Source organism: Oreochromis niloticus, linkage group LG1 (genome assembly GCF_001858045.2).
Source record: "Oreochromis niloticus isolate F11D_XX linkage group LG1, O_niloticus_UMD_NMBU, whole genome shotgun sequence".
NCBI lineage: Eukaryota > Metazoa > Chordata > Actinopteri > Cichliformes > Cichlidae > Oreochromis > Oreochromis niloticus.
In genome coordinates, this window is record NC_031965.2 from 31,095,002 (window position 1) to 31,118,693 (window position 23,692).

A 23,692-nucleotide genomic window follows, 5' to 3' on the forward strand; every position below is an offset into this window, starting at 1 on the left:
TGACTAATGGTGTGCTGACTCTAAACAGTGTGCTGGATGGGGAGCTGCACAGGGAGCCCCCTTTTTCCACAGCTCCACCGGACATTGTAGCCCAGCTTAATGTTAACGCCTCAGAGAGTATTAGCTTAGCGCAGCTAGAGCTCAGGAGGAGATGAGTCTGTATGAATAGACAGCAGTGCATTAGCTCCAAGACGAAGGGGGTTTTCAATGCTAATGATCTAATAACAAATTCTACAGCCCACTTTGTTGGACCTGAGACTCTTTAGATGGCTGTGGATTTGTACCATAAACACCTGCAATACTAAGTGCACCATAAAAAACAATGTGGGAATTCTGTCATACTTTCCATCTACACACCCTTCTACACATCTGACAGTGCAGGTGTTTGCGTTTAAGCCAACATAAGCTAACAATTATCATTGTATATTTATGATAGTGTCTGACTGCCTTTTTCTTTCCGACTTAAACAATAATAAAAGAATAAATACATTGGACTGCATTCCCTACAAATCATCAGTAACTAAAACAATGTTTCAAATACTGTGAAATATTACTGTGTGGAATTTGCTAGTCTAACGTAATGCTTTTTTCATTATTCAGCCATGATAAATATCACTACCTAAGCTAACTACCCAGTTCTTCTGCTGTGCTTGCATAAAAAAAACAAATCACACATAACTTCTAACGCACAGACTTCCCCCCTTAAAGGATCCCATTACGCACCAAGCACATGCAAAAGTAAATACAAAAGCTTAAAAGGAAAAGGCTGGAGTTATTGTATATTTATATTGTTGCCAATAAATTCCATGAAAAGATGAAACCTAACTGTGTGTGTTTTCTAGTACCGTCTAATATGGTTTTCCTGCACCCTCAATGACCTCTAGACCAAAGCAACCTGGTGTATATAGGCAATGTTAATTCTTTAAAAATGGATCATGGGTATATATTTTTGTTTTGATATCAGACATCTGGTCACCCTAGTCTTTAGTACAAACTGCTCAAACATGATTATTTAGTGTATTCATCGAAACCTATTCTCATACACTGAATTTTGCAGCAGTAGAAACGTGCAAATGGCAGAAGCCAATGTTTACTGTGGTTTTTACAAGCTGTCTCTTTGTCAGCAAGGATAACATTTCTTAATAGGATCAATTTGTTCTTGTTTTTGAACTTTTTATGCAACAGACAAAGACCTATCAACAACAAGAAAAACACCGAACATCACAGGATTTGTCTTGCATCACTACTGTGTTTCAGTTACAGCAATACCACCTGGAAAGGCACATCTTTCTTTGTTACATCTTGTCTTTGTCTTTGACAATTACAACTAAAAGAAAATAGGTTTTCTGTAATAATGTATTTTTTTTAATTGAGTAAAAATGAGAACAGATGTGTAGTTTCTATCAACAAGCACTCTTTTGTAGCTTCTGTACAAAATGATAGTGTTGAACTTCCAGTGTGTGAATGTTGGTTAATAAGTAATGTATTACTTCCTGTTATCAGGAGCCAGACACCCTATCTTAATCCTGTGATACTTTTAGCCTCCAAGTTTCGTTTGCTTCCAGTATGTTTGTTAACAGTTTGGCTACAGCTAACATTTGTGAATAAGTGTCCAGTGAACAGCACAGATCCCCTCCCTGTGCTGACTGCAGTCTAACTCATCCTGTGACCAGAGCAGTGCAGATGCTGTGTTGACCCTCAAAAAACCCTGCCGAAAAGAGAGGAGAATCATCGCAATCTTCAACAATGCTTCGATGAGACAAGTGACACAATGAAACAGAGCACGTGTAGAAAATAGCTCAGTGATGAAACTGACATTTGAAACATTTTTCCTCCCAGCACCTATTTATCATTTTCACTCCCAGATAATAGAAAGCAATCTCCCAACCTATGATTACACTTCTCAAGAAATCATATTTCATGTAAGGTAAGACATGTTTTGTGGTCTGGATGAATAGCTAAAGTGCCAATCATATAGTGTATACACTCAAAAACCAATAATGTGAATGGATACATGATGGTGTATCCTCTATCTCCACTGAGGAGAGAATACATATTCTTTATCAGTGGCAAGAGTACACATATCACAACACTGCAGTGACCTGGAGAAAATACAATTCTGCTGCTGCAGCACATTCATCTCACCACATTATCTTCACCCTACTTCACAGATAAAAGTGCAACATGACCAATTTAGCATGATTGTGTTGATAAAACTATATCTAACTAAACTATATGTTCTTTAATGAATTTTAAGTCATGACCATCACTGGAAAATGGCATTAGCATTGATAAAACACCGTAACTGGTAATAACTAACTTTTTAAAGCAAAGTATTCAGGTTTTTTTTTTTTTTTTTAATATTTCCAAAATTTCATAGCCAGCCATCTTCATTTTTTGTAACTGTTATCTTCCACTGATATATTCTCTGTCAGTGTAAATGTGTTTAATTCACTGTTGTCCCCTCAACATGTTAAAACATGTTTTCTGTTTTAATTAAAATAAGCTGTTGAAAAAGTTGCATACTTCAACTTTTAGGCACATCTTAAAATATTAAAAAGCTTAGCACCTTAGCACTTAATCAGACTTGGGTCAGAAGTTGTGGTCAACCGTTTACATATGCTCATCATGGACATGAATGTCATGGTAGTTTTGGGCTTTTCTTGATCGGATTAGATAACAAGAATCAGCGCCATAGTTTTTGAATTTTCTTCATTTCTCACACATTCCACAAAAGCGATTGCCACAGTGATTCTATTTTGGAAACATGAGCAGGTAGAAATGGAGTCAGCAGCCTGACTGCACATCAGTTTGTTACCTGTTGAAGTTCAGGGTCTGGCTGCCGGGCTGGTTCTTGGCTTAGCGTTGTCTGTGTAGGTTCTCAGTCATCCAGGTCACGGCAATCTAACGAGCTTGTAAAGAAAAGCAACTGGACCTCTAATTTTCTTGAAGATGTTTCACCTCTCATCTGAGTAGCTTCTTCATTTCTATGACCAAATAGTGGAGTGTCCCAGGTATTTAAACCCTAGTGGGAGTTGTCGCTTAAGACACTAGTTGACCCACTATTCATCATCTTCCTCATCACATTAGCCAAGATGAGGAAAAGGGTGGGCTTCTCATAAGCAGCAGTTTTGGGTGAAAACATTGTGAGACCTTGCCTTACCCTATCATGTGACCTATTTATATCAACTGACGCAAGATGTGAGTGGGTGTGAATGCACCAAGGAAGGGACCTCAAAACTGGATTGTAGGTGGCAGACGGTTGTGACTTCCGTAAACTTCAGTGTTGAGGTTTACATTCTCATCAATGTGCACAACACAGTCCAGAAATGACAAACTATGATCTTTTGTATCTTCCTTGGTGAAAGCAAGCTAACATAAAGCTTCTGGAATATTTGTGTAGGTTCTAAGTTATTCAGGTCATGTAATCTAAGGAGGTTGGAAAGAAAAGTGGCTTTTTACTCCTCATCTGTTGAAACTTCTTTAAGAAACTTAAAGAAGTCCAGTCGCTTTTCTTGCCAAGCTCCTTAAGTTTCTGGAATGGTATATCCAAAGACTCCAACATAACCACATTACAAATTTTCAGGTCTGTGATTTTAAGCATAGTCTATATCATAAGGGGCACAACTTGCTAAGGGACATTTAACCAAACATTAGGGAGGGTGTATGTTTAGTTTCTACCCTGTATTGTTTAGAGAAAATCCAAAATAATTTCAAACTTCTGCATCCAATTTTTGTTTTTTTAAAGACCTTATGTACAATTATTCCACCTTTGAACCAGAGTAGTTCAAAGAAGTTACCATGGCATTTATGCCCTTGGTGAGTGAGTGTATGTACACTTAGACCCCAAATTAGATGTACACATATCTTCTTGGGTCCTGCCAGTGTTGTTGTCATGTAATTCTATGTGGTTTGTAATACATGTACAGATGGGTGCCAGATGAAAAGTCTGAAAATCTGACCTGCATTGGTTGGCTTCACTTGCTCCTTTAAAGGGAAGGGCCACTGTAAATCAACATAAAGTGTGTCAGGGTTATCATCTTTATCCTATAATGAAACATTCCTGATCGGGGGAGGCCTTTTTCAGGATGACAGTTCCCTCTGCCATGGGACACAAACAGTCACTGAATGGTTCAAAAGAGAAAACCACATGTGAACTGATATGCTATAGCCTTTGCAAACACAAGACACTGTATCAAAGGAAACTGAACTGAAGATTTTGGATGAGTCAATCTAGTGACTCCAAAATCGCCAACATAAAAACAATAAACACTCGTCTGGTAAAGTTTTTAAAAAGCTTGTGGAATCAAGGCCAAGGGGCACTAAAGTTGGCATGTGATGATCATCTCACTAAAACTCATTATTTTTTCTTTCACCTTTTGTCTTCATAATTGAAAATAATTATAATTCAGCTGTTCGATTTGTTAGAAATTTAGACAGAGGACAATGAAAACATGGCTTTTTCTATAATAATTCTTTTCCTGCATTTGCCTGTTTGTAAAATAGTGCAAAATTAAAGATGCAATTAGCCCACATAATGAATGTCTAAGTATATTTGTGTATTTCTGTAAAAAGGCTTCAATTAAAATGTTTTGCTCATAACGTTTAAGGATGCAAGGCTTGTATCTGTATAGTCGTAAAACATAGTAATTTTGGTAGGCTTCACAAATCAGAGTTTAATGATTTTTCTTGGAAAATATTTTCATCATTTTAACATATATCACTTAAACAAAATCAGATATACAGTGATTCACCAGGGAAATTACTTTGGGCTGCAAATACAAGGGAGATGAACAATACAGATGTAATCTATAAATCTGTATAAAGAAATGTAAGTACTTGTGCACTGAAGCAACACTGCATTACAGACTTTATATTTATCAACAACAATGTATAAACAGGATAAGTCATACTAAGATACTTTCCTCAAATTCAGTCCTATTTCTGTGTATTTATTTTGTGCTCTTTGTCTATTCAAATCCCTCAGATGCAAATACAAACTGCATTAAATAGTTCCAAGAATTTATACTTGAAACTACTAGGAGACAGCTTTGTTTTACAAGATAATCTGCTATTAAGGTCAGCATTGATATTGTTCACAATGTTTTTTCAGGAGGTCATTTATGTTCTGCTTCCACTAGCTGGTTCAATTTGGCTGCTGCACGTTCTGGAATAGTTCAAGCAATCAAGAACTATTTATAACCTTATTCATTACAGATGTGTGTTGTGTTTATACAGACAGAGAGTGAGATAGAAAGGAAGGAGAGATGGAGAGAAATATGTGGGGAAGAGAAGGGGGAGGAGGAGGAGAGAACACGCCACTGAATGTCCCAAGCCATTAGAACAAGGGATATTTCTGGTTGACTGAGCAATTCATTCTCGACATGTCACATTGAATTTCTTCCATTATAAAACACTGCTGCCTTCTCCACTCCAAAGGCAGATTGCCTGCACCTATTTCACCCAGTGAAATATTGCTTCTCCCCTCAAACAATCTTTTTCATCCCAAAGTTGTGGAAAAAAATTTTGAAACAGTGATTAGTCTATGTTCACAGTGCACAGGATTTCATTTTTTTTTGGAACCAACTGCACAAGCTCATACTTTATGATTCAATACGCCTTTTTTCAAATGTGATTCCAAACCATACTTATTTATATAAAGTGTTCATATCATCATCAGATCTGATGTGTGTCCATATGCACTGCAGCCTGGGCCCTGCTTTTGCAATTCCATTTGAGATGTTATTGATGTGATATCAGACATCGCAGAGACAACAGCAATCAATTCGTTACTGTCAGCCTGTATGGGCTTTTGGTGCTACAGTCAGAGTTTTACACTAAATCTATTTGGTGACACATGATGTAAAGAGGAGGATGGAGTCTTTTGGCTGAGCCAGTTGTATGATCTCTCATCCTCAGCTGCATCTCATGCTTATAGCTCCAGCACTCCACAAAGCTCTGAACGGGAAGCCTGACTTTGCTCCGTGCCTCCGACAGATCTGACAGACCAGCAACAGAGATTGATGTTGCCCAGATAGAAAATAGAGGAAGAATGGCAATTATGTCAGTCTCGGAGAAACATGTGTCTGTGCGCTGAAATACAAAAGGCTCTTGCTGCATTGTTATCGTTCTCAATAACCCAAGGTGTGTTTAGGAGTAAATGGATTGTCTGTAGAGAACATTTCATCCTTTGTACCTCTCTTCTCTTCTCTTCTCTTCTCTTCTCTTCTCTTCTCTTCTCTTCTCTTTCATATGCATAGTATGTCCAGCATTATAGGTCACACTTCTCCTACAGAAAATTAACCTAAAACTGTCATTATTACAAATTCAGCTTTCACTTGCCAACTGTAACTCCTGCTTCATATTCAACGAAAAGATACAGCTTTATAAGAAAATTGTGTCAGCAGGGCTATTTTAGAAATGTACTGTGTTAAAACTCTAATAATTATAATGTAGCTATTTCCATATAACTACAATAAATGTAATATTAGAGCCCCTTTTTGTTTTAATTAGGAAAATAAAGTAGATTTTGCAGCACTGAAAGGTTCTTCTCTGATCATATGGTAGAGTGGCTGCAGCAATTTAAATAAGTGAACTCAACGAAAAGAAAGCTTGATATTTTAGTGCATACTGTCTGTCTATACGTAGAGACATCTCTTTGCAAGCCATCCAATCCTTAATAATGTTTCACTCAAATTTGAGCCAGAGGCTTTGCTGACCTTAGTCGGTGCTCGATGAAAAGATTTAAGGAAAGAGAAAGAATGGTTTACAATCCAACCTTTTATTGATCTTTTGGACTTAAGTCTCTGGACTTTTGATTAGTAATTGATGACGATTACCTTTATTTTGTAATTTAATTATGCAACTCCATTACATGTACCTCGTTACCCCCCACCCAGTGCTATACCATATACTGATTTCATTAAGCAACCCTATGGGGCTATTCATGCTTCAGAAAACACAACCATTTATGAAGAATTTAACGACACAGTCCAGTGCTTGTCCAATCGAATAGAGTTGGAGGGGATGAGAGAGTTTGTCAGGGCCCTGGTGAGTCTACACTAATGGAAATGACAGTTTTGGAGAGAGACAGTAGAAGGGTCATGGCTCAGATCCAGCCACCCCTCTGTTTCTCTCCTGTTCAAACTGGCTGCCCTCCTGAGCCTCGTCTCGCACAACTTAATACACCGCTCTACTGAAAATACTGCATTTGTCTGGAAATAATTGCACAGTGGAAATCAATTACCATGAAAAAATATGAGTGGAGGAATCAACAAATTGGTTGTCCCCATGAACAATCAACAATCATTAGTTTTGACTAGTTAAAGGATGGACTGCACGTGTTTGTTTAGCTGAAAGTGTGACGTTAGGATGTTTGCTTTCACTTACATTAGCAAAAGTGTAACTTTTAGAGGTTGCGTGACATGTCATTTATTCGATGGTGGTATATTCCTTATTCCTCTGCATGACAGTCTCGAAGACAAGATACGGCAAGAAATTACAGCTTGGTGGGTTTGGATTGAAATTAACTGCTTGCAACAAATCAAAGATGTGTCACTCAACCTCGGACAGCCCCTAGTTAATTTATGAGCCTCTTTCTCTTCCAGACTCATCTATATCAGTAAATGGCACATTTATATTCAGCAGAATATGAGGTTACATTTTGTTTTACACCTGTGTTGACATTTAATTCAAAAGACAACGGCCAAGAGGGCAAGGCTATTCTCAGACCCGTTTTAATGTATTTCAACATTCAGCCATCATAAAAATGAGCTCCGATTTTATTGTGATAATGGAAAAGTAGACTGGAAAAGTGGATTTGCAATTGGTTTGCACATAATATCTTGTGCTATAAAAATGAGATTTGCAGCCATAGGGAGAAACAAATCAAGAACCTTTCTTCAGTTATTGGACCATGGAAGAGAAAATGCAGTTCACTGTGCACGATGTGATTGTCAGGCAACAGACATACATGTCTAAAAAGAAATTAGGAAGTAATACATGTATCCTTTTTAATCCAGAGAGTCAAAACCCATTGAACATGTAAATTAAACACTAAATGGGGAGCATAACTGATAAGAAAAAATAACCAGTTTAGACGGGATCTTAATATTTCAACTAGATTACGAGATAGATGGATGTGTCCTGCAGGTTGAAGCCTATAGCACTATTATTTGTATGCAATGGGCAATATGTAGATTTAGATTTGTGTCTCACGGCAAACAACCCTCAAGCAGCGCAGTATTTCATTTCATGCTGAGCATTCAGTTGTAGTGGAGCATAAATATTCATAAGGATTCCTCCAAACCCATGATATAAACATAAGAAAATAGCCAGTGACAGGCATTAGAGAGTGGTCACACTGGATCAAATAGAATAACCTGTCTTTGATGCTGAGAAGGTATCAGCATTATTACTGTGATTAGAGGACATATGAGGGTGAATACGACTTGGTAACAGATTTCTCCCTCAACTCCTTCAAAGAAAGTTGAGCTGTAATCACAGTAGAGTTTAAAATACACTGGGAATGATTAGACTCTGTTGTAACCAAACCAAACCAGACCAATGCAATGCATGTGAACACGATTAAAAAATCCCCAAATATTATTTGATACATTCAAGTGGAAAGATTTATGGCCCCAAACTAAAGCTAATGGCAACAAACAATCAAACCTTAGATGCAACAGCTATCACTGAGATTAGCCAATAGCCACAGAGCAATTCTATTAGACTGGGCTGCTTTGTGGTTAGCTGCTTTGCTAACAGCACCATGTCAAAATGTTCATGCTGACAATACCGACTGTCAGCATGCTGATGCTGATTAGGTATGGCTATTTTTAATTTTCTAATTAGAAGTTCAGTGTAGAAACACTATTCCTTTTATTCAGTCAAATAAAATAAAAGTAATAGACGATCATAGCATTGGATGAAAAGTGAAGTGATTACCAAAACTGAACACATTTATTCTGAGGGAGACAAGAATGTTGGTGGCAGGTTTTATGGAAGTCCATCAACCAATTTGCCAGACATTTTATTAAAATCTACAAATTTGAACCTCGTGGTGCTAGTAGGGAAAGATTAAATGATCACTAAAGTCATCAGGATTAATCATAGAAGCTATCAATGTCTGCGCAAAATGTTATGCCAATTCATCTAGCAGATTATAACATAATTCACGGGATGAGTAAAAGGATGGTCAAGAAGAGCATGAAGGGATTAAATATGTCTCATCCTCATCCTTTAGACAACATGAATGTTCTTCTTCTTTTGGCTACTACCTTTAGGAATTACCACAGAAGATCATGTGCCTCCATTTCACCGTATCCTTTGCATTTACAGCCGTCATACCAACAATCTGAATGTCCTTTCTCACCACTTCAAATCTATAACTACTCCCTCAAGGGATATGTCAATGCCAAGCCCCTATGCTGAGAATGACATCCTTATAAGATGATTCTGGAGCTCACAACCTTAGATCTACTGCAAATATTCAGAACCAACACAACAAGTATCATCCCCTTTATATAGTACCTGAATAAACTAAAGAAACAAGAGTAGGAGTGGTGTGGAGCTTGGAATTAAACATTCATTTATTTAATTATTGGCATTAAATAGGTGTAACACCAAAATCTGTCATAGACAGTTTCTTTACCATTAACTGTACCACATTGGTGGTGGCTTTAAAAAATAAATAAATACATTAAAAATCTGTCACTTAACATAAGCTATTGCAGAGTTATTGCAAAGTAGCCAGGTAACAGCAATCTTACACAATGATAAGACTGGTCAGTTCACATCATAGTGTCCAACTACAAGACAGTAAAATATCAGCGTATCTGCATTTCCTACTATGTCTGCATATGCCCACATTCAGCTCTCTACTGCCTGTTATCAGAGTTAATATAACAAAGGTGTGGCTGCAGCACAGTCTGTAAACAGTTTTCCAATACAGGTTTACATTAGTAATATCAATACTTTCTGTATTGTTAAAAGAAACCAATTTAGGCACCATACAAGAGACAGGAACTAAATGTTCATTGTGTGAATTCTGTAACTTCAAAAGGTCACGGCTGTGGGCGGGCACACAAAGGAGATACATTAACTACAACCAAGGGTGTGATTGACTTATACTGAATACATTTTGATACTGATTATAATAGCATTGTATTGACATTGATATTACAGCACTAGCATTTGTATTGTACTGTACTGTATGGTACTTTGGGGTTAGAATCACCAAACAAATGTATAATGTTCTGAAATAGGTCATGATACAGGAAAAGGTATGGATAGGGATAGCTACAATTACTATGTGAAGGACTGATTTTGATTAAACAATATGATTTAGTGAAAAATGCTTGGACTTGCAATATGGCAAGCAAAATCCAGATCACAAATTACGATGTATTAAAATCCCTGCATGTATTAATATTCTTGTAATTGTTCTTATGCACCCCCTAGCTTCATTGTATTTTGACACTCATACTGTGGTGAGATAGGCTGTAATCTTTGTGTCTGGTGACAGTTTCCTTCTTCACTGTATTATAAGGAGACAATTACCCCGTGGACACTGTAATTTACATGTAAAGCTTTCCAAAGAAATCTATGTTAAGACTATGAGACAGAAAAAAAAAAGGTTAGCCCTGACGTGTTACAGAATAACAGATTGCATTCTGCAAATAAGAGCCCAGAACTATTCATCATCATGCTTTGGACATTCATTACAAAAAACTCATTACATTAGACCATTTAGAATATGTGCAGCGCCATGGGACACATTTATAAAAATTTTTCATGAGGAAACCTTTCTGGAGTAACAGATGTTCTGTCAAAACACCCAGTAATTAACATTTTTGTGGAGTAATCGTTGCATTGAAGTAAATATTTTAAAAGACATAAACAATGCATGGAGGTTTACATGCACATGTTTTCATTTAAGCTATGAAGTTTGGGTTCTAATTACTTTGCTATATAAGGCAAATAAAAACCAAACAAAGCAGTTGTTAAATGGATAATATCTGCAATCCACATTGGTATAATGACAAAAAGATTCAGTTTGATGAATCACAATATATTTATATAATTACAGTTTCTCACTTCCTTTAAAAGGCATTTTGCTTAATTTTATCTACGTTTTATACCTCTGAGATGTCACCTTCACCCACAGTACAACAAAGGTGCAAAACTTTTTAAAGTGCATTATTAAAATTCACCAGCAACACATTTTACACAAGAATTTCCTTTTTTCTTATTAGTCTTTACTGTATGCATTTTTCAGTCTCCTTTTTTTCTTTTCCAAGCGAATGGGTTCTAATGAAATCTGCTGACTGTGAGGTACATGCAAATTTAGGAAGCTCATCTAGGTATGTGCTGTATCAGCTCAGCATGAGGACCCATTTAGGCCTCTGTGCATCTAAGCAAGTGAGTAAATTGAGTGGAGCAAAGACTTTATACTGTAGAAATGTGGCACTCAAATATAGTTAAACAGATACGGAAGTGAATTTAGCTAAATGATTATATTATAATTCAGTAAATGGCTTTGTGTAAATGTGGTCACTGTGTAGTTTTGGATTTATTCTAATTAAGTAATACTTTGCAAGTCATGTAATGCAGTAATGCTTAAGAGCTTTACTCATTAACTGAATGAGTGTCCCAGGATGTCTTGTATTTATGTTTCTCTGTTTCTTTTTATTCAGTGTAGATATGGATAAATCTAACACAAATTAAATATGAAACTCAAAAAACCTGGGGAAATCTAAAATTATTAAAAGAAAACCAAAGCGTATAATGTAATTACTTCCCGGGTTTAAGGGAACGTCAATCAAGGGCATATCTTGGAATCGCTTAATGGGATATTGAAATATCCTCTTTCAGCATGTGGCAAGGAAGGCAAGTGCTAATTAGTATGAATGACGAGAGCTAAGATGACTAATGTTGCTGAGTACAGGTTTTAATTGAGAATAATGTAATTAAGTGTCCTGCAGATTTGTCAGTATGTAGTCCTTGTTCCTTATTGGTCCACACAGGCCTAAGAAGTGCAATAAAATAGCCAGCAGTAGGTCCAGCAACAAAAAGTGAATTTTTTTCTGCAGAACTAATTCATTATCAGTTTATTTGGGATGTGGTGCACATCATTTCATTTTGTGTGCAACTGATTAAATTATGCATTTCATGTATGCATGTTTCGGTACAACACAATAAGAATATTAAGTAGAAGGGGAGGAACAAAAAAAATCAAGAAGCAGCACATCTACCAGTAATGTTGTGTGCTTTAATGCACGATCATTTCTGATAAGGGTAATAGCCTATACTGGCCCCAACAGCTCAACATGAAAAGCAAACCTCGTGGTTAAAGGGCGCACATGGGGTTTTGGGTGAGATATTATGCAGTGGTGTGCGGTGAGTTTTACAGCGAGGCAAGCAGAGATAAATAAAATCTAATCAAAACACCACCCTCAAACACAGAATACAAATCTTCCTCCGTTGTTTAACGAGACAGATTGGGCCAGATTAAAACATACTGTTTCAAGATTTTGTCACGCTTGTCTTTTATTCTTTTTTTCTGGATGCTGACATCCTCCTGCAACATGCTGCACTGTGCAAGGATATTTTCCTCTTTCTACACGCCTTTCTCACTGAGAAATTGTAAAATATTATTGCTTCTACAGTTATCAAAAACATTTACCATTAGCTGACAATGCCAAGCACATTTTTAATAACATTTCCTTCAGTAAATTTAGCAATAAAGCTGTTTTCACAGAATGGACTAATTGTAACTGATCTCAGAACAGTCAAGTTAAAGCCAGGGGCAGCTTGTCTTGCACACTACCAACCTTTGTCAATGGGACATGGACACACTCATGAAGACAATAGAGACTAGAGATTCCCATGACTCTGAGTTAAACAGAGTTAACACTGCATCCAGAGACAATAGCCAACTGTGGCCACAAGATGCTAGCTATTTGAAGGATGGACACAAACAAATGAGAAGCTTCATGACAGAAGTGCGATGTAACAGAATGGCAAAGCCAAGTTTGTCGAAAACACTTATTTAGTAGATTAGAGATGAAAATAGATTAAAGATGGAAAAACTGTGTTTGTGTTTCTCTACTGATCATTTTAAAGCTATATCTACCAGGGTGTTACTAATGTAAACTAAAGGCTAGTCCCTTTAGGGGTTACCACAGCAGATCATCTGTCTGCATCCCACCATATCCCTATAGCATCTGTCACATCAACTCTCTGCATGTCATCCTTCAATTCATACATAAATCTTCTTGGTGATTTTCCCCTTTTCCTTCTGCCTGGTGGCTTCATTAAACAGTATTAAGAAAATAACAGATCCATGTAGTTATCACATATTAGTTGGTTGTGGGTAGCCAGTCGCTTAGCTCTAATCTAAAACAATAAGCTGAAATAAGCCAAAATGCTCTATTAAGCTGGGGAGAATTGGAGTCATTTCATAAATTAATGTAACTTGTTGTATTAATCAAGTTTTAAATACTTCACTCATACAATATCCAGCACATATACTCTTGAGATAAATTGACCTATAGAATGCACCTGAACTAGATAAAATAGCCTGAACTACTTGGTATACTCAAGTCAGATCTTATATCTCTTTATAAAAAGCAGACCTCTTTTCCACGTTCATGGTGTAATGATTATGATTAAGAAAATAGCCTGTCCAAAGGGCAATAGAAGGATAAAGGTGATGCATAATGACTTAAGACCTAAAAGCTATTCTCTACAAAAAGACATGTTCTCTGATCTAATAAACAGATTATCACTGCTGTAACATCATTGATTAAGTTTTATTGCCTTCTCCTCTTTTGGCCTCACAGTCTTTTAAGGTTTTTAATAAAATGTGAATGGTAACTGAAGAGCATAATTATTATCATATTTTATATGGGACATGCCATTCAGAACAGTAATGAAACTTGTGATTTGCTGTGAGGTGTGTAGTGTGTTACCCCCTCATGTTTTCAGTGTGCGGCTCCGGGCCACTGTGTATCTCTGAGAGGGTGTAAGACTTAAATTTGCCAGTGATGAGTGTGTGAGTGTGTTGTCTTAGTGGAGTGACTGCTCAGTAACACTTCACAGAAATGGCTGTGCAGTCATTCAGCCCTTTTACTCCTCTAATGACGTATATCGTGTTTGCCTGAGATGAAAACACTCTGAGTTTAACCAAAGGTTTTTCGTGCCCTATCTCTGCCATACTGAAAAACCAAAAACAAAGTAGTTAACCTCAGTTGACTGATTGTCAATATTAAGAAGAATTTAAAGATTCAGATTTCTAATGTACAGACCTACCATTTAAGGGGACCAGCTGAAAGCAACTACACCAATGTGCTCAGTTCCAGCAGTCCTGCTCTTCATTCACTGCACAAACTTCAAATAAAATTTTAACTGCTTTCATTAGTTAAATTGTATCTTATAATTGCACTGCTCCCACCTGTTTCTCTCCGACTAATAATTTAAGTTTAACCAACAAATTAATTAATGTTTCACAACAGTTCCAACTATAGCACAACTGACTGTCCATAACACTTATTTCTTCAACTACTTACAGTGACATTTAACTGACATTTCAAGTGCTTTCAGTGGTTCATTCAAAATTCTGCTGTGTTAATCACATACTGATAGATTCTCCTTTTTTCACATTTTCAGGATTTCAGTCCTAAGAGTTTGAATCTTCAGGTCCTTTCAGCACTCAGTTCAGCTGACCATTCAATTTCACTTAACACTTTCACTTACTGTAAAATAATACCTCAACTTCAGTAAACGCTTTCACTTACACTGAAATTTCAACTTCTTTCAGGGCTCACTGGTAGTTTGGTTTTCTTTTGCAATTTGCAATTTGAATTGATTTCGCCTTATTTGATCGTTTTGGTAAGTCTCCGCCCGACAATTAAACACAAATTTCAGCATTAGGGTGTATATTTGCACTGTGAATACGGTGATAGTAACCATAATAGCTCTGAGGATGACAGGTACCCGAGCCAGATGAAAGTGAGATATTGTGACACTTACACAAAAACAGACTTCAGTGGGGCTCCAATGACTAACATCAGACAGCAGTTATTTGTGAAGGTGTCACTCACTGACAGAATTCAGCACTTAATATGAAGGGGGGTTTGCAATAAATAAAGATTATTAGGTTAATTAATTATTTTGCATTTATTACTCTTTTGTATCTCCATATAATTACTCTGCACCGCTTTAATTGAATCTGAGCAGGAGCCAGCAGAAGATAATTTGTTTTCACGTTACCAAATGGTTCCAGTGTTGCCAGGCTGAGAGGAAATCGCATATAGTAGAAAAGCATAATTCATCTGGCTGAGACACTGATACTCAACCATCAGAAAGGAAATTAATTCCACTGCCTGGCTGCACAGCCAAACAACATTAAAAACAGGAATAAATAACAACAGCAACCAGGCTGAATTGGGAATGTGCAGCTTGCTTATCTGATATGTGGTGTGTGGGAGACTGCGTGGGTTTTTCTTATGTGTCTGTATGTGCATGAGTGAATGAGATTTGATTGGTGGGCGTATCAGTGTGTGTTGTATGTGAAGGCATTGCTTCGTTATGCATGCATGAGCCACTATCAAACGAGAACATGACGAAAAAATGGTTTGCATATGCATCAATGTGTCCATAATTACAAAGTAGATTTCCTGGCGACTATCATGGATTGTTGACCATCTCTAAGCAAGTATTGGAGAGCGTTCAAATGAGGATTATCTCCTCCAGTGCAGCACAGCAGAGTTTAGCGCTGTATGTCATTGATTAAGCTTGCATATAGTACATGCCAACACGCATCCCACTTGCATAGGGTTTTTCTCTGTTTCATAACAGCTCCTCAAATGCATCCTATCTAGGAAAGACAAATTATATATAATTATATAATGTTATCTGAATATGTAAAGAAATGCAGTGTAATATAGTTGACAGAAAGTGGAAAAAAGCAATTTTGTGTTACAGTGATGTACTGTATAGGGCATTGGTGCATTCACTATTTTCTTAATTAGCGTGTGACGTGCAGGTATAATTATTAATAATGTGCCGTAGCAAGCTGCAGCGTTTAACATGTTTTATGTAATATTCTATTTTATATCAACAAACAACTGAACTTAACTGAAAAAGCACTGAAAGAAAATGTATAAAACAAAAAGTTGTGTTATTGGAATCTACACTATCAATGAGACAGTGATTAAGTAGACCGTGTTCATTTAGAGAATCCAAGAAAAAAAAAAAAGACAAAAATGACACACTTCAAAGCAGAGATTTAATGGGAAATAAAGCTAACCTGACACTTGCAGACAAATATGACATAACGACAAAATCTGGCTTATGTATTCACATGGAGGATTAATTCTCTTCTTGATTCTGATGTCTTCTTTTGTCAGTGCAGAGATGACTGTGACAGCTGAATGACTTTTTATGTCCTTACTGCACAACTAGGGTTCTAGTGAGCAGTAAGTCCCTAAAGTTTCACTTAAACCCTCTCTATAGTTGTGAATTCTAATTGCTATAAAATTTTTGTTTTACTAATGTATAAAGCATGGTCTTCTTCTCCAAAGATTTTTTCACAGGTGTAACTATGGATTCCTTACATGCACATACTCCCTCCCACTGCTATGGGGTCCTGCTCAAAAATGTCTTTGATTTTCTAGCTGGAAATAACAGCTTCCTGCACCATCCTAAAAGTAACACTTGCACAGTCTTGTCTTGTTTCTTACTTAGAAACTGAGAAGTGTGTGCTGGTAGATAGTGCACAGACTGCAAGGACAGAGTAAGTGTTTCGAGTAGAGCAACGCAACAAAGCGGTGAAGTGGACAACATAGTGTAAAGTGGCCAGGGATACATACAGTATGTGTCTGGTTGAATCATCACTGCAATAATCAACTTCAATAATCAAAAAATGTTGCCTTCTCTGATTAAAACAAAAACAAAAGAGTAAAGGTGCATGTATGTGTACACACAAATTCAGGAGGATGTTTGGTAGAATAATAGTTATTTTTTTGCTCTTTGGTATTTCTTCTTATCAGTGATCAGTTGATAATTATATATTAGTTTTTATGTTTGACGGTGACATTGGAAGAATGGCAGTCCCCTCTTTAATCTCACTGAAAGAAGCTGAGTTGTAGTGTGTGATAATTAGTTTCAGCTACTGGTTAGTTTATCAATCTCAAATCAGACAAATGATTTTGTCTTTTTTATTAATTTGTGAATACAATGGACATAATGAGTTTCAGGCTGTGCATTTATTCATGTGTAGACTCATTCATTATGTCTGTATGGTTAAGTGAAGCTTGACAGAAGCCAGAACCAAGAAAACCCTTCCTCAAATCAAAAACACTAACCATGAATTTTTATTTTTATTTAAATATTTACTTTTTTGTAACTGTGCAGACTTTAAGAAATCACTGGCAAGAAAATTTGGTGACTTACGTTCAGGGTGGATTTCTTGCATCCTGTGTTAGAAATAATAGATGGGCAACTTGAACAGGTCAGAGCAGCCAACTAGTAACCTTCAAGTTGCTGGTTTGAGTCCCTGTTCAAATACTGGGTTCTCTGTCTGGGAATAGTGTCTTTCTGCATGGGAAAAAATAAACATAATAAACAATCTTACATGATGTTAAAGTGATATTTAGAAAACTACTTTGTTCTAGTCCATATGTAGCAGCTGTAGGATGGTTTCTACAAGCTGAAGAACACTGAAAATTATATTGCAGAGACAGACTCTCCAAAATCTGTAAAAACAACCGTGTGAGCTTTTTTGTGCATACTTTACACTTAAAACACTGACAATAAAAACAAGACAATACAGATAAAATTCATATTCATTGAAACATATGATATAATTTGTTTACTAAATTACTTACCCTTTAGCTCACATGTAAATATAGGCATGTTTCAGAGGAATTTGTTTCATTACTTAAAGAGCGTATTATGCTGCTTATTCAAATATATAAGAATATTAATAATAATTCAACACTTTCCACACATCTAATTGAAAAGCTAATAAATGCAGACAATACTCTGCCCTCTTATAGTGCCCTGCACCAAATCAGAAATGCAAATAAAGACACAGAAGCTCTTTTTCTCCCACCAAAGCATGTCAGTAAAGATCTATGTTATGATAAAAGTGTTAGCTTAACCAAGGGAGAGTAAGAGAGAGCGTCACAACACATCTTAGTATCGCAAAAGCTACTGGTAAACCAGACCTACGCTTAAATTGAGACAGAAAAATAAAAATAACATAAACAACATGTTGAGTCATCAGTTTTTACGAGCGGGGTTATTAAACCTCTGTGTATATGTACCTATGACCACATTAAAAGGGTGTACAGCGGGAGATTTTGGAGCTGGCCTGTGGGCTTCCCACTCAGTAAGAAGTTAGAAATTGTACTCCTGTTTTGTGTATTATTATTGTTATTATTATTATTTCCGCTGGGTGAACAATACAAACTAACAAAAAATACTTTTTGTAAGTTTTGATTTGGTGTGCATTGAGTGAGCAAAAAGCTATGTGGGTGGGCTAGCCCACACCAGGGAGGTATATTGGGTGGGAAGTTCAACACAGCCAGGAATTCTTTGCGTTAGCTGACTTGGCAAAATTGATGGTGGTTATCAACATTCTCTGTTAAGCAAAGCTTTCTGTTTCAGGCTCTGTATACACTCACATAAAAAGGGGCATTGCATGCACAAATGATCCCTATGAGCATAGCCTACTTCAAGTTATCAGACAAATGTTACAGGATGATGATGAAAATAGCGATAAAAATCTATAGAGCATAAATATATTGAACAATAAAATGCAATGCTGTTGAAAATAACATAAGAGATTATTTCAAATTAATTACTTTTATCCCGAGCCAGTGCTTTGTACTGCTGTTTATTTCTAACATGATGGCTACACATTAGAGCTCTGTGTGGATCCAGCCAAACTGGATCCATTTAAACATTAAAGGTTGCTGTCACATAAAGTAATAAAGGAGATGTGGAAATCTCTTTAGTTTGTCAGCAGATTAGAGTGAAATTCATTTTACAGATTAAATTTTATTGCTGTGTGTTCTCTGCTCTCTGCTGTGTATTCAGCAATGTAAAAGAGACTTGGCAGGAGATTAGAATCAAGTAAAACAAACAAACAAACAAAATTTTAAAATGTATACATTTTCTGCATCACCGGCTGAAAACATGCACATTCCAGTGACAATGAGATGAACAATTTGCACTATTGTAACTTTACAGCTGTGCTTCACTTGTAATGCTAGTAAGTTGTGATTTCACAACCTGCACTTTTAAAACATATTTGCCCAGCAGAGACTGTACTGTACTGCACTTAAAACATGCTGTAAATAAAAGATTTGTGAAAATATGGTGCTTCCAGCCAATTTTAAACCAAAACTTCCAACTAGTTCAGCTTAACTTACCATGGGAATTTAACCAGTTGAAAAGACACTTCACTACTGCCAACAAAAAGCACAGTTTTCTGATCGTTTGGAATAAATCTCTAGTTGTTTTGCCTTTTTCTTTTTCAAGTTGTTTATACCATAATACTAACCAGTTTTAAGATCTTTACTTGTCTAAAGTAAAGCTATCCAAATTCATATATAGTGTTGAAGTCTATGAATATTTAAACCTTTGTCAGATGTTTTGAATCCACAGAACCTTCTGCTATTGCTATAATATTTTGTGTAGAGGTTACCAACCAGAAAAAAGTATATTTTAGTTACATTTTTTCATCTCTTTTTGCAAGCTTCCAGCTTAGGAAAGGTAAAGTTTTCTTCAACCCTTGAACTATGGATTAATGTCGACCTGGTGTATCATTTTAGTCTAATTATGTATATTGTTCGGTGCCCTGTGACCGATACCAATATGACTTTAAGATCAAAAACACTTCTCAAAGTCAGTTGTGAAAACGTATGTGACAAACTGCCACAGACAGAAACGTGTTTAAAATATACATTAACATCAAATACAGTAGCAGTGGGAGGAAAATTACCGTGGATCGTAAAAGCTTTACGGTGAAAAACTGAACTGAAGGTTAAAATTCGCAGAAGAAAGGAAAAACAAACGGGAGAAAAAGTGCAGGAGCTATCGTACCTGTTGGCTTTGGCAGCGTAATGCAGAGTAAAAACAGAGTAAGATGTAAAATTACATTTGGATGTAACCTGCCATTCAGTACGAAAGTCACCGTTTAAAAGGGCATAAAAAGGTATGCTAACAAAATATACACATACAGACTCATAATTATGATTAATTATCATATGCCAACATGTCACATGGACTTAAATGCAGTGTTTTCATGGGAGTGGCTTAGTGTGTTTGGGGAGTGGCTGGCTTGTTCACACATTTTGCCTTGTTCATCACTACGACAGGCAGAGCCGAAGGCTGAACGGAGATACTCAGTGTAGTACATCACATTCACTAATTGCACCATCTGTGGAGTGTTGTTTAGCTTGTTGTACAAAAGCTGTGTTTAGCAGATGGGTTCGAGCGGCCAGCTAGTTGCTCCTTCCTCAAACTGCTTCACCAACTAGTTTTACAAGTTGGAGAAATAAACTTCTGCGAAACACGGCGGAGGACACGGGCACGTTTTTGAGCGCTATCCTGACGCGCGGACTTTACTTCGTGGTATTTATTACCACTTTCCTAGAGTTTTCATTTTTCCCCTTCCTTCCCCCTCTCTGCGTCTGAAGGAGGAAAAAGGAGGTGGACCCACGCTCACTCGCCGGTCTCGTGGCTTCTTTGTATACAGCAGCAGCTGTGTGTAAATGCATGGGCACACAGCGTCTGCTGCTCTTTGAGGGACAGCTTCCTGGGCTCAGTCCAACGTTCATGTGGATTTCCACAGAAATGAAGCGACTGGTGTAAGGTGTAAAAAGAGGAATATCCAAACTTTACCTGTCCCCTCCTTCTCTTACCGTAATATCTCGTTTAACCCAACAAAGATTGGGTCAGTTTCGCCGCCTTTCTTTCTCCATCTCTCTGTGCGCTTGGATTGTAAACGGCAGAAACAAATTGAGCTCCGTGCAGAGCAGGCTACAACTACAGCTGCGCGGCTCCGTCACACACCATGGATGTAAGATTTTATCCGACTGCCGGTGGAAATTCTATTCCGGGAGATCCACCAAACCTGGATTTTGCCCACTGTTTGGGCTACTACAACTTCAATAAGGTGAGAAATTCTTCCCGTTTCGCGCCGTAGTCTTGTTTTGTGTTGTGCGACCACGTTGGGACTGGAACCACGAGTGCACTGTTTTTAGCTTAATTATTGAAACTCTGACCGATATTAAGTTGATTTAATTAGAATTCCCCTTACTCACTTCCTCCTTCCTTGAATCAGAGTTCTTTCCGCCTAATCAGTACTTTCCTCTCTTGCCGCAAACTTTGTTGTTGTTCATTAGGAAAGGAAACGGGAGCACAGGACAAGTGTAGCGGCACAGTGTTACTTTTTGTCCAGCTCAAACCTGCCTCGTCGCACTGCTAAACTCTCACCAGACTGATGTGCTCCACAGTCATGGGCGCTGTTGCCTCTAGGGTTCCGTGTTTCTCAACATCCTACCATTACAGTTCAAATGTGATTTAAAAAGAAAAAAGAGAAAAAAAGATGTAGGCTGTCAGGTACCTGCTCTTCTTCATGACTGTCCACGTCATGCAGTTAAATAAAATGAGAACACGATAAAGAAATGGTTGTTTGTCTTTTGGTTAACTACTGTGTATTTAACCTCATTTTCAAACCGCCTTCAGTTCATGTTGTTCACTGCATTTGGAAGCAGTTCTTAGAATGAGCTCCAAGTATCATATTCCTCATTAACATTTTAGGGGGAAAAAAAGCATGCAAAAGCAGAAAGAGGAATGGACAGCTCACTATCTGTTCCGTATATATCTATTCATTGTCAGCGTTGCGCCGTTTTGTGCACTTATCTTACCCATGGCATCAGTTAAACTCTTGACTGTCATACTGTGCACTACAGTTTTATCTGCCCACTGCCAGGTTGCATGATGTATTTGCATTGTTTACATGTTGATCTGTTCGCTTCCTCGTATTTGTATACAAACGCCACCGTGTCCGAGCTGTGAATAAGAACAAAGCTGAAGTTTAATAACTCTTGCAACTAGAGCTTATGAGCTTATGTAAAACACAGTTGATGATTTGTAATGTTTTGTCAGTGATGTAACACGCGCACTGTTAGGCCTGTGATCAGTCACTAACTTGACTCTCGTGTATAACAGCAGGAGAGAACATCATTGTGGCAGTCAAAAATAACAGTTTTTTATGAAGTCTAAACAATGATACCCCCCTGCCCTCCCCAAACACACAGACACAGACACGCATGCACACTCACTACCCCCCTCTCAAATTATTCAGCCCTGTAATGCAGCTCTGTTTGCAATCTGATGCTGCTTAAAACAGTTACCAGGTTTGTCTCAGTGTTTCATCAGCTCTTTGTCATTTGGCCAAGTTGTCATATGTGCCCAATTTCATCATGTCTTCATCAGCCTCAAGAAACTTTAACCACATTGCTTTGAATTGGTGTAAAAGTTGAAGTGCGATTTTATTCCTGCTCATAAAATCCCCGGGTCAAGTGAAATTTTCCATCTGTAACAGTAATTGGCCACAATGCAAAAGGAGGCATAGAGTGAGAGAGAGGGTGGTGAGAAGGTGCTTATCCAGTATCTCTACCAGTTACGTTGGAAAGAGGAAGAGAGAGAGTACAAAGCATGCATTTCATGCTAATTACAATGCCTTTCCACTGTGAACAAATAGGCTCTTTTGCATGCATCTTTCAAATAAGCCTCCAATTTATTTGAATCAGCTTGCTGAAAGGTAGCACAATGCAGAGCGGTTAGTCATCTAAAAGATGTGGCATGCTTACAAGTCACAGAGCTGAAGCAATACTTCTTTAATCTATTTATAAGCTGTCACAGCACCTTTTGCGAACAGCCAAACTTTCACTAGATTTACAGTTTTGATTTGAAAACAGGCAATACCCACTCAAAATGCTGGCGCAGGAAATGTTCAATTTTAATGACAAGAGAGACAGAAGGGCCCAGAGGCACTTTCAAACATCAGAGATTCTTTTAAATTTACAGAAAAATCCAAGCGAGTGGCACAAACTTAATTAGGTGCTGCAGTCATAACTAATGAAGCTACCATTTCTTTCCTTTTTTTTTTTGGCACAGAGATGAAGGTGCTGAAGAGAAACATGCCACAACTTCGCAAAGCTGAATAATTCTCAAATAAAATCTATTTTTTGAGAAAAATTCCCTTGTTGCAGTTTGGAAAAATTAAACACTGTTTCTCTATTGAAACTGAAATTGTAAAGGCTTATTTCTGTGGGTTATAAACATTGACTACAGCGTGTGCAGGGTGAGTGACGAGGCTGTCACAGTGGGGTCTATTTCTCTTAAACTACCTTGACTCGAGGGTGAACACGGAACAGGTATGCTCAAGGGCAAAAACACCAAGGCTCCTACTTTTACTGATTGGTTGTTACTTCAGGTAGCGTTGTTTTCAATTTATCTGATAATGACTATTGGTTTTCCTGGCTCTTTGGATTCTTCTAAGAACACCTGGTTGTAGTTGGTAAAATTTATAAAAGTTACCTTTTGAAGTTTGATAAACTTTTAAATCAGTGTATGAGCTCATACATATATATGCACTTATAGCTCATTT

The 23,692-nt window shown here is 37.3% G+C and overlaps 1 protein-coding gene and 1 long non-coding RNA gene across 2 annotated transcripts in view; one reads left to right on the top strand and one right to left on the bottom strand.

Annotated features, from left to right (window-relative positions):
- LOC102080571 (uncharacterized) overlaps positions 1 to 20,290 on the bottom strand; it is a 35,826-nt gene extending 15,536 nt beyond the window's left edge. The window contains exons 1-2 of the long non-coding RNA XR_265664.4: positions 20,116 to 20,290; positions 17,458 to 17,601 (exon numbers count right to left, since the gene is read on the bottom strand). This is a non-coding gene — a long non-coding RNA (uncharacterized LOC102080571). The remainder of the gene's footprint in view (positions 1 to 17,457; positions 17,602 to 20,115) is intronic.
- A 110-nt stretch (positions 20,291 to 20,400) lies between these two features.
- Positions 20,401 to 23,692, top strand: part of tox3 (TOX high mobility group box family member 3) — a 37,264-nt gene continuing 33,972 nt past the window's right edge. Inside the window, exon 1 of the mRNA XM_025907603.1 lies at positions 20,401 to 21,190. Within this exon, the coding sequence (XP_025763388.1) occupies positions 21,089 to 21,190 (102 nt within the window). The 5' untranslated portion in view covers positions 20,401 to 21,088. The remainder of the gene's footprint in view (positions 21,191 to 23,692) is intronic.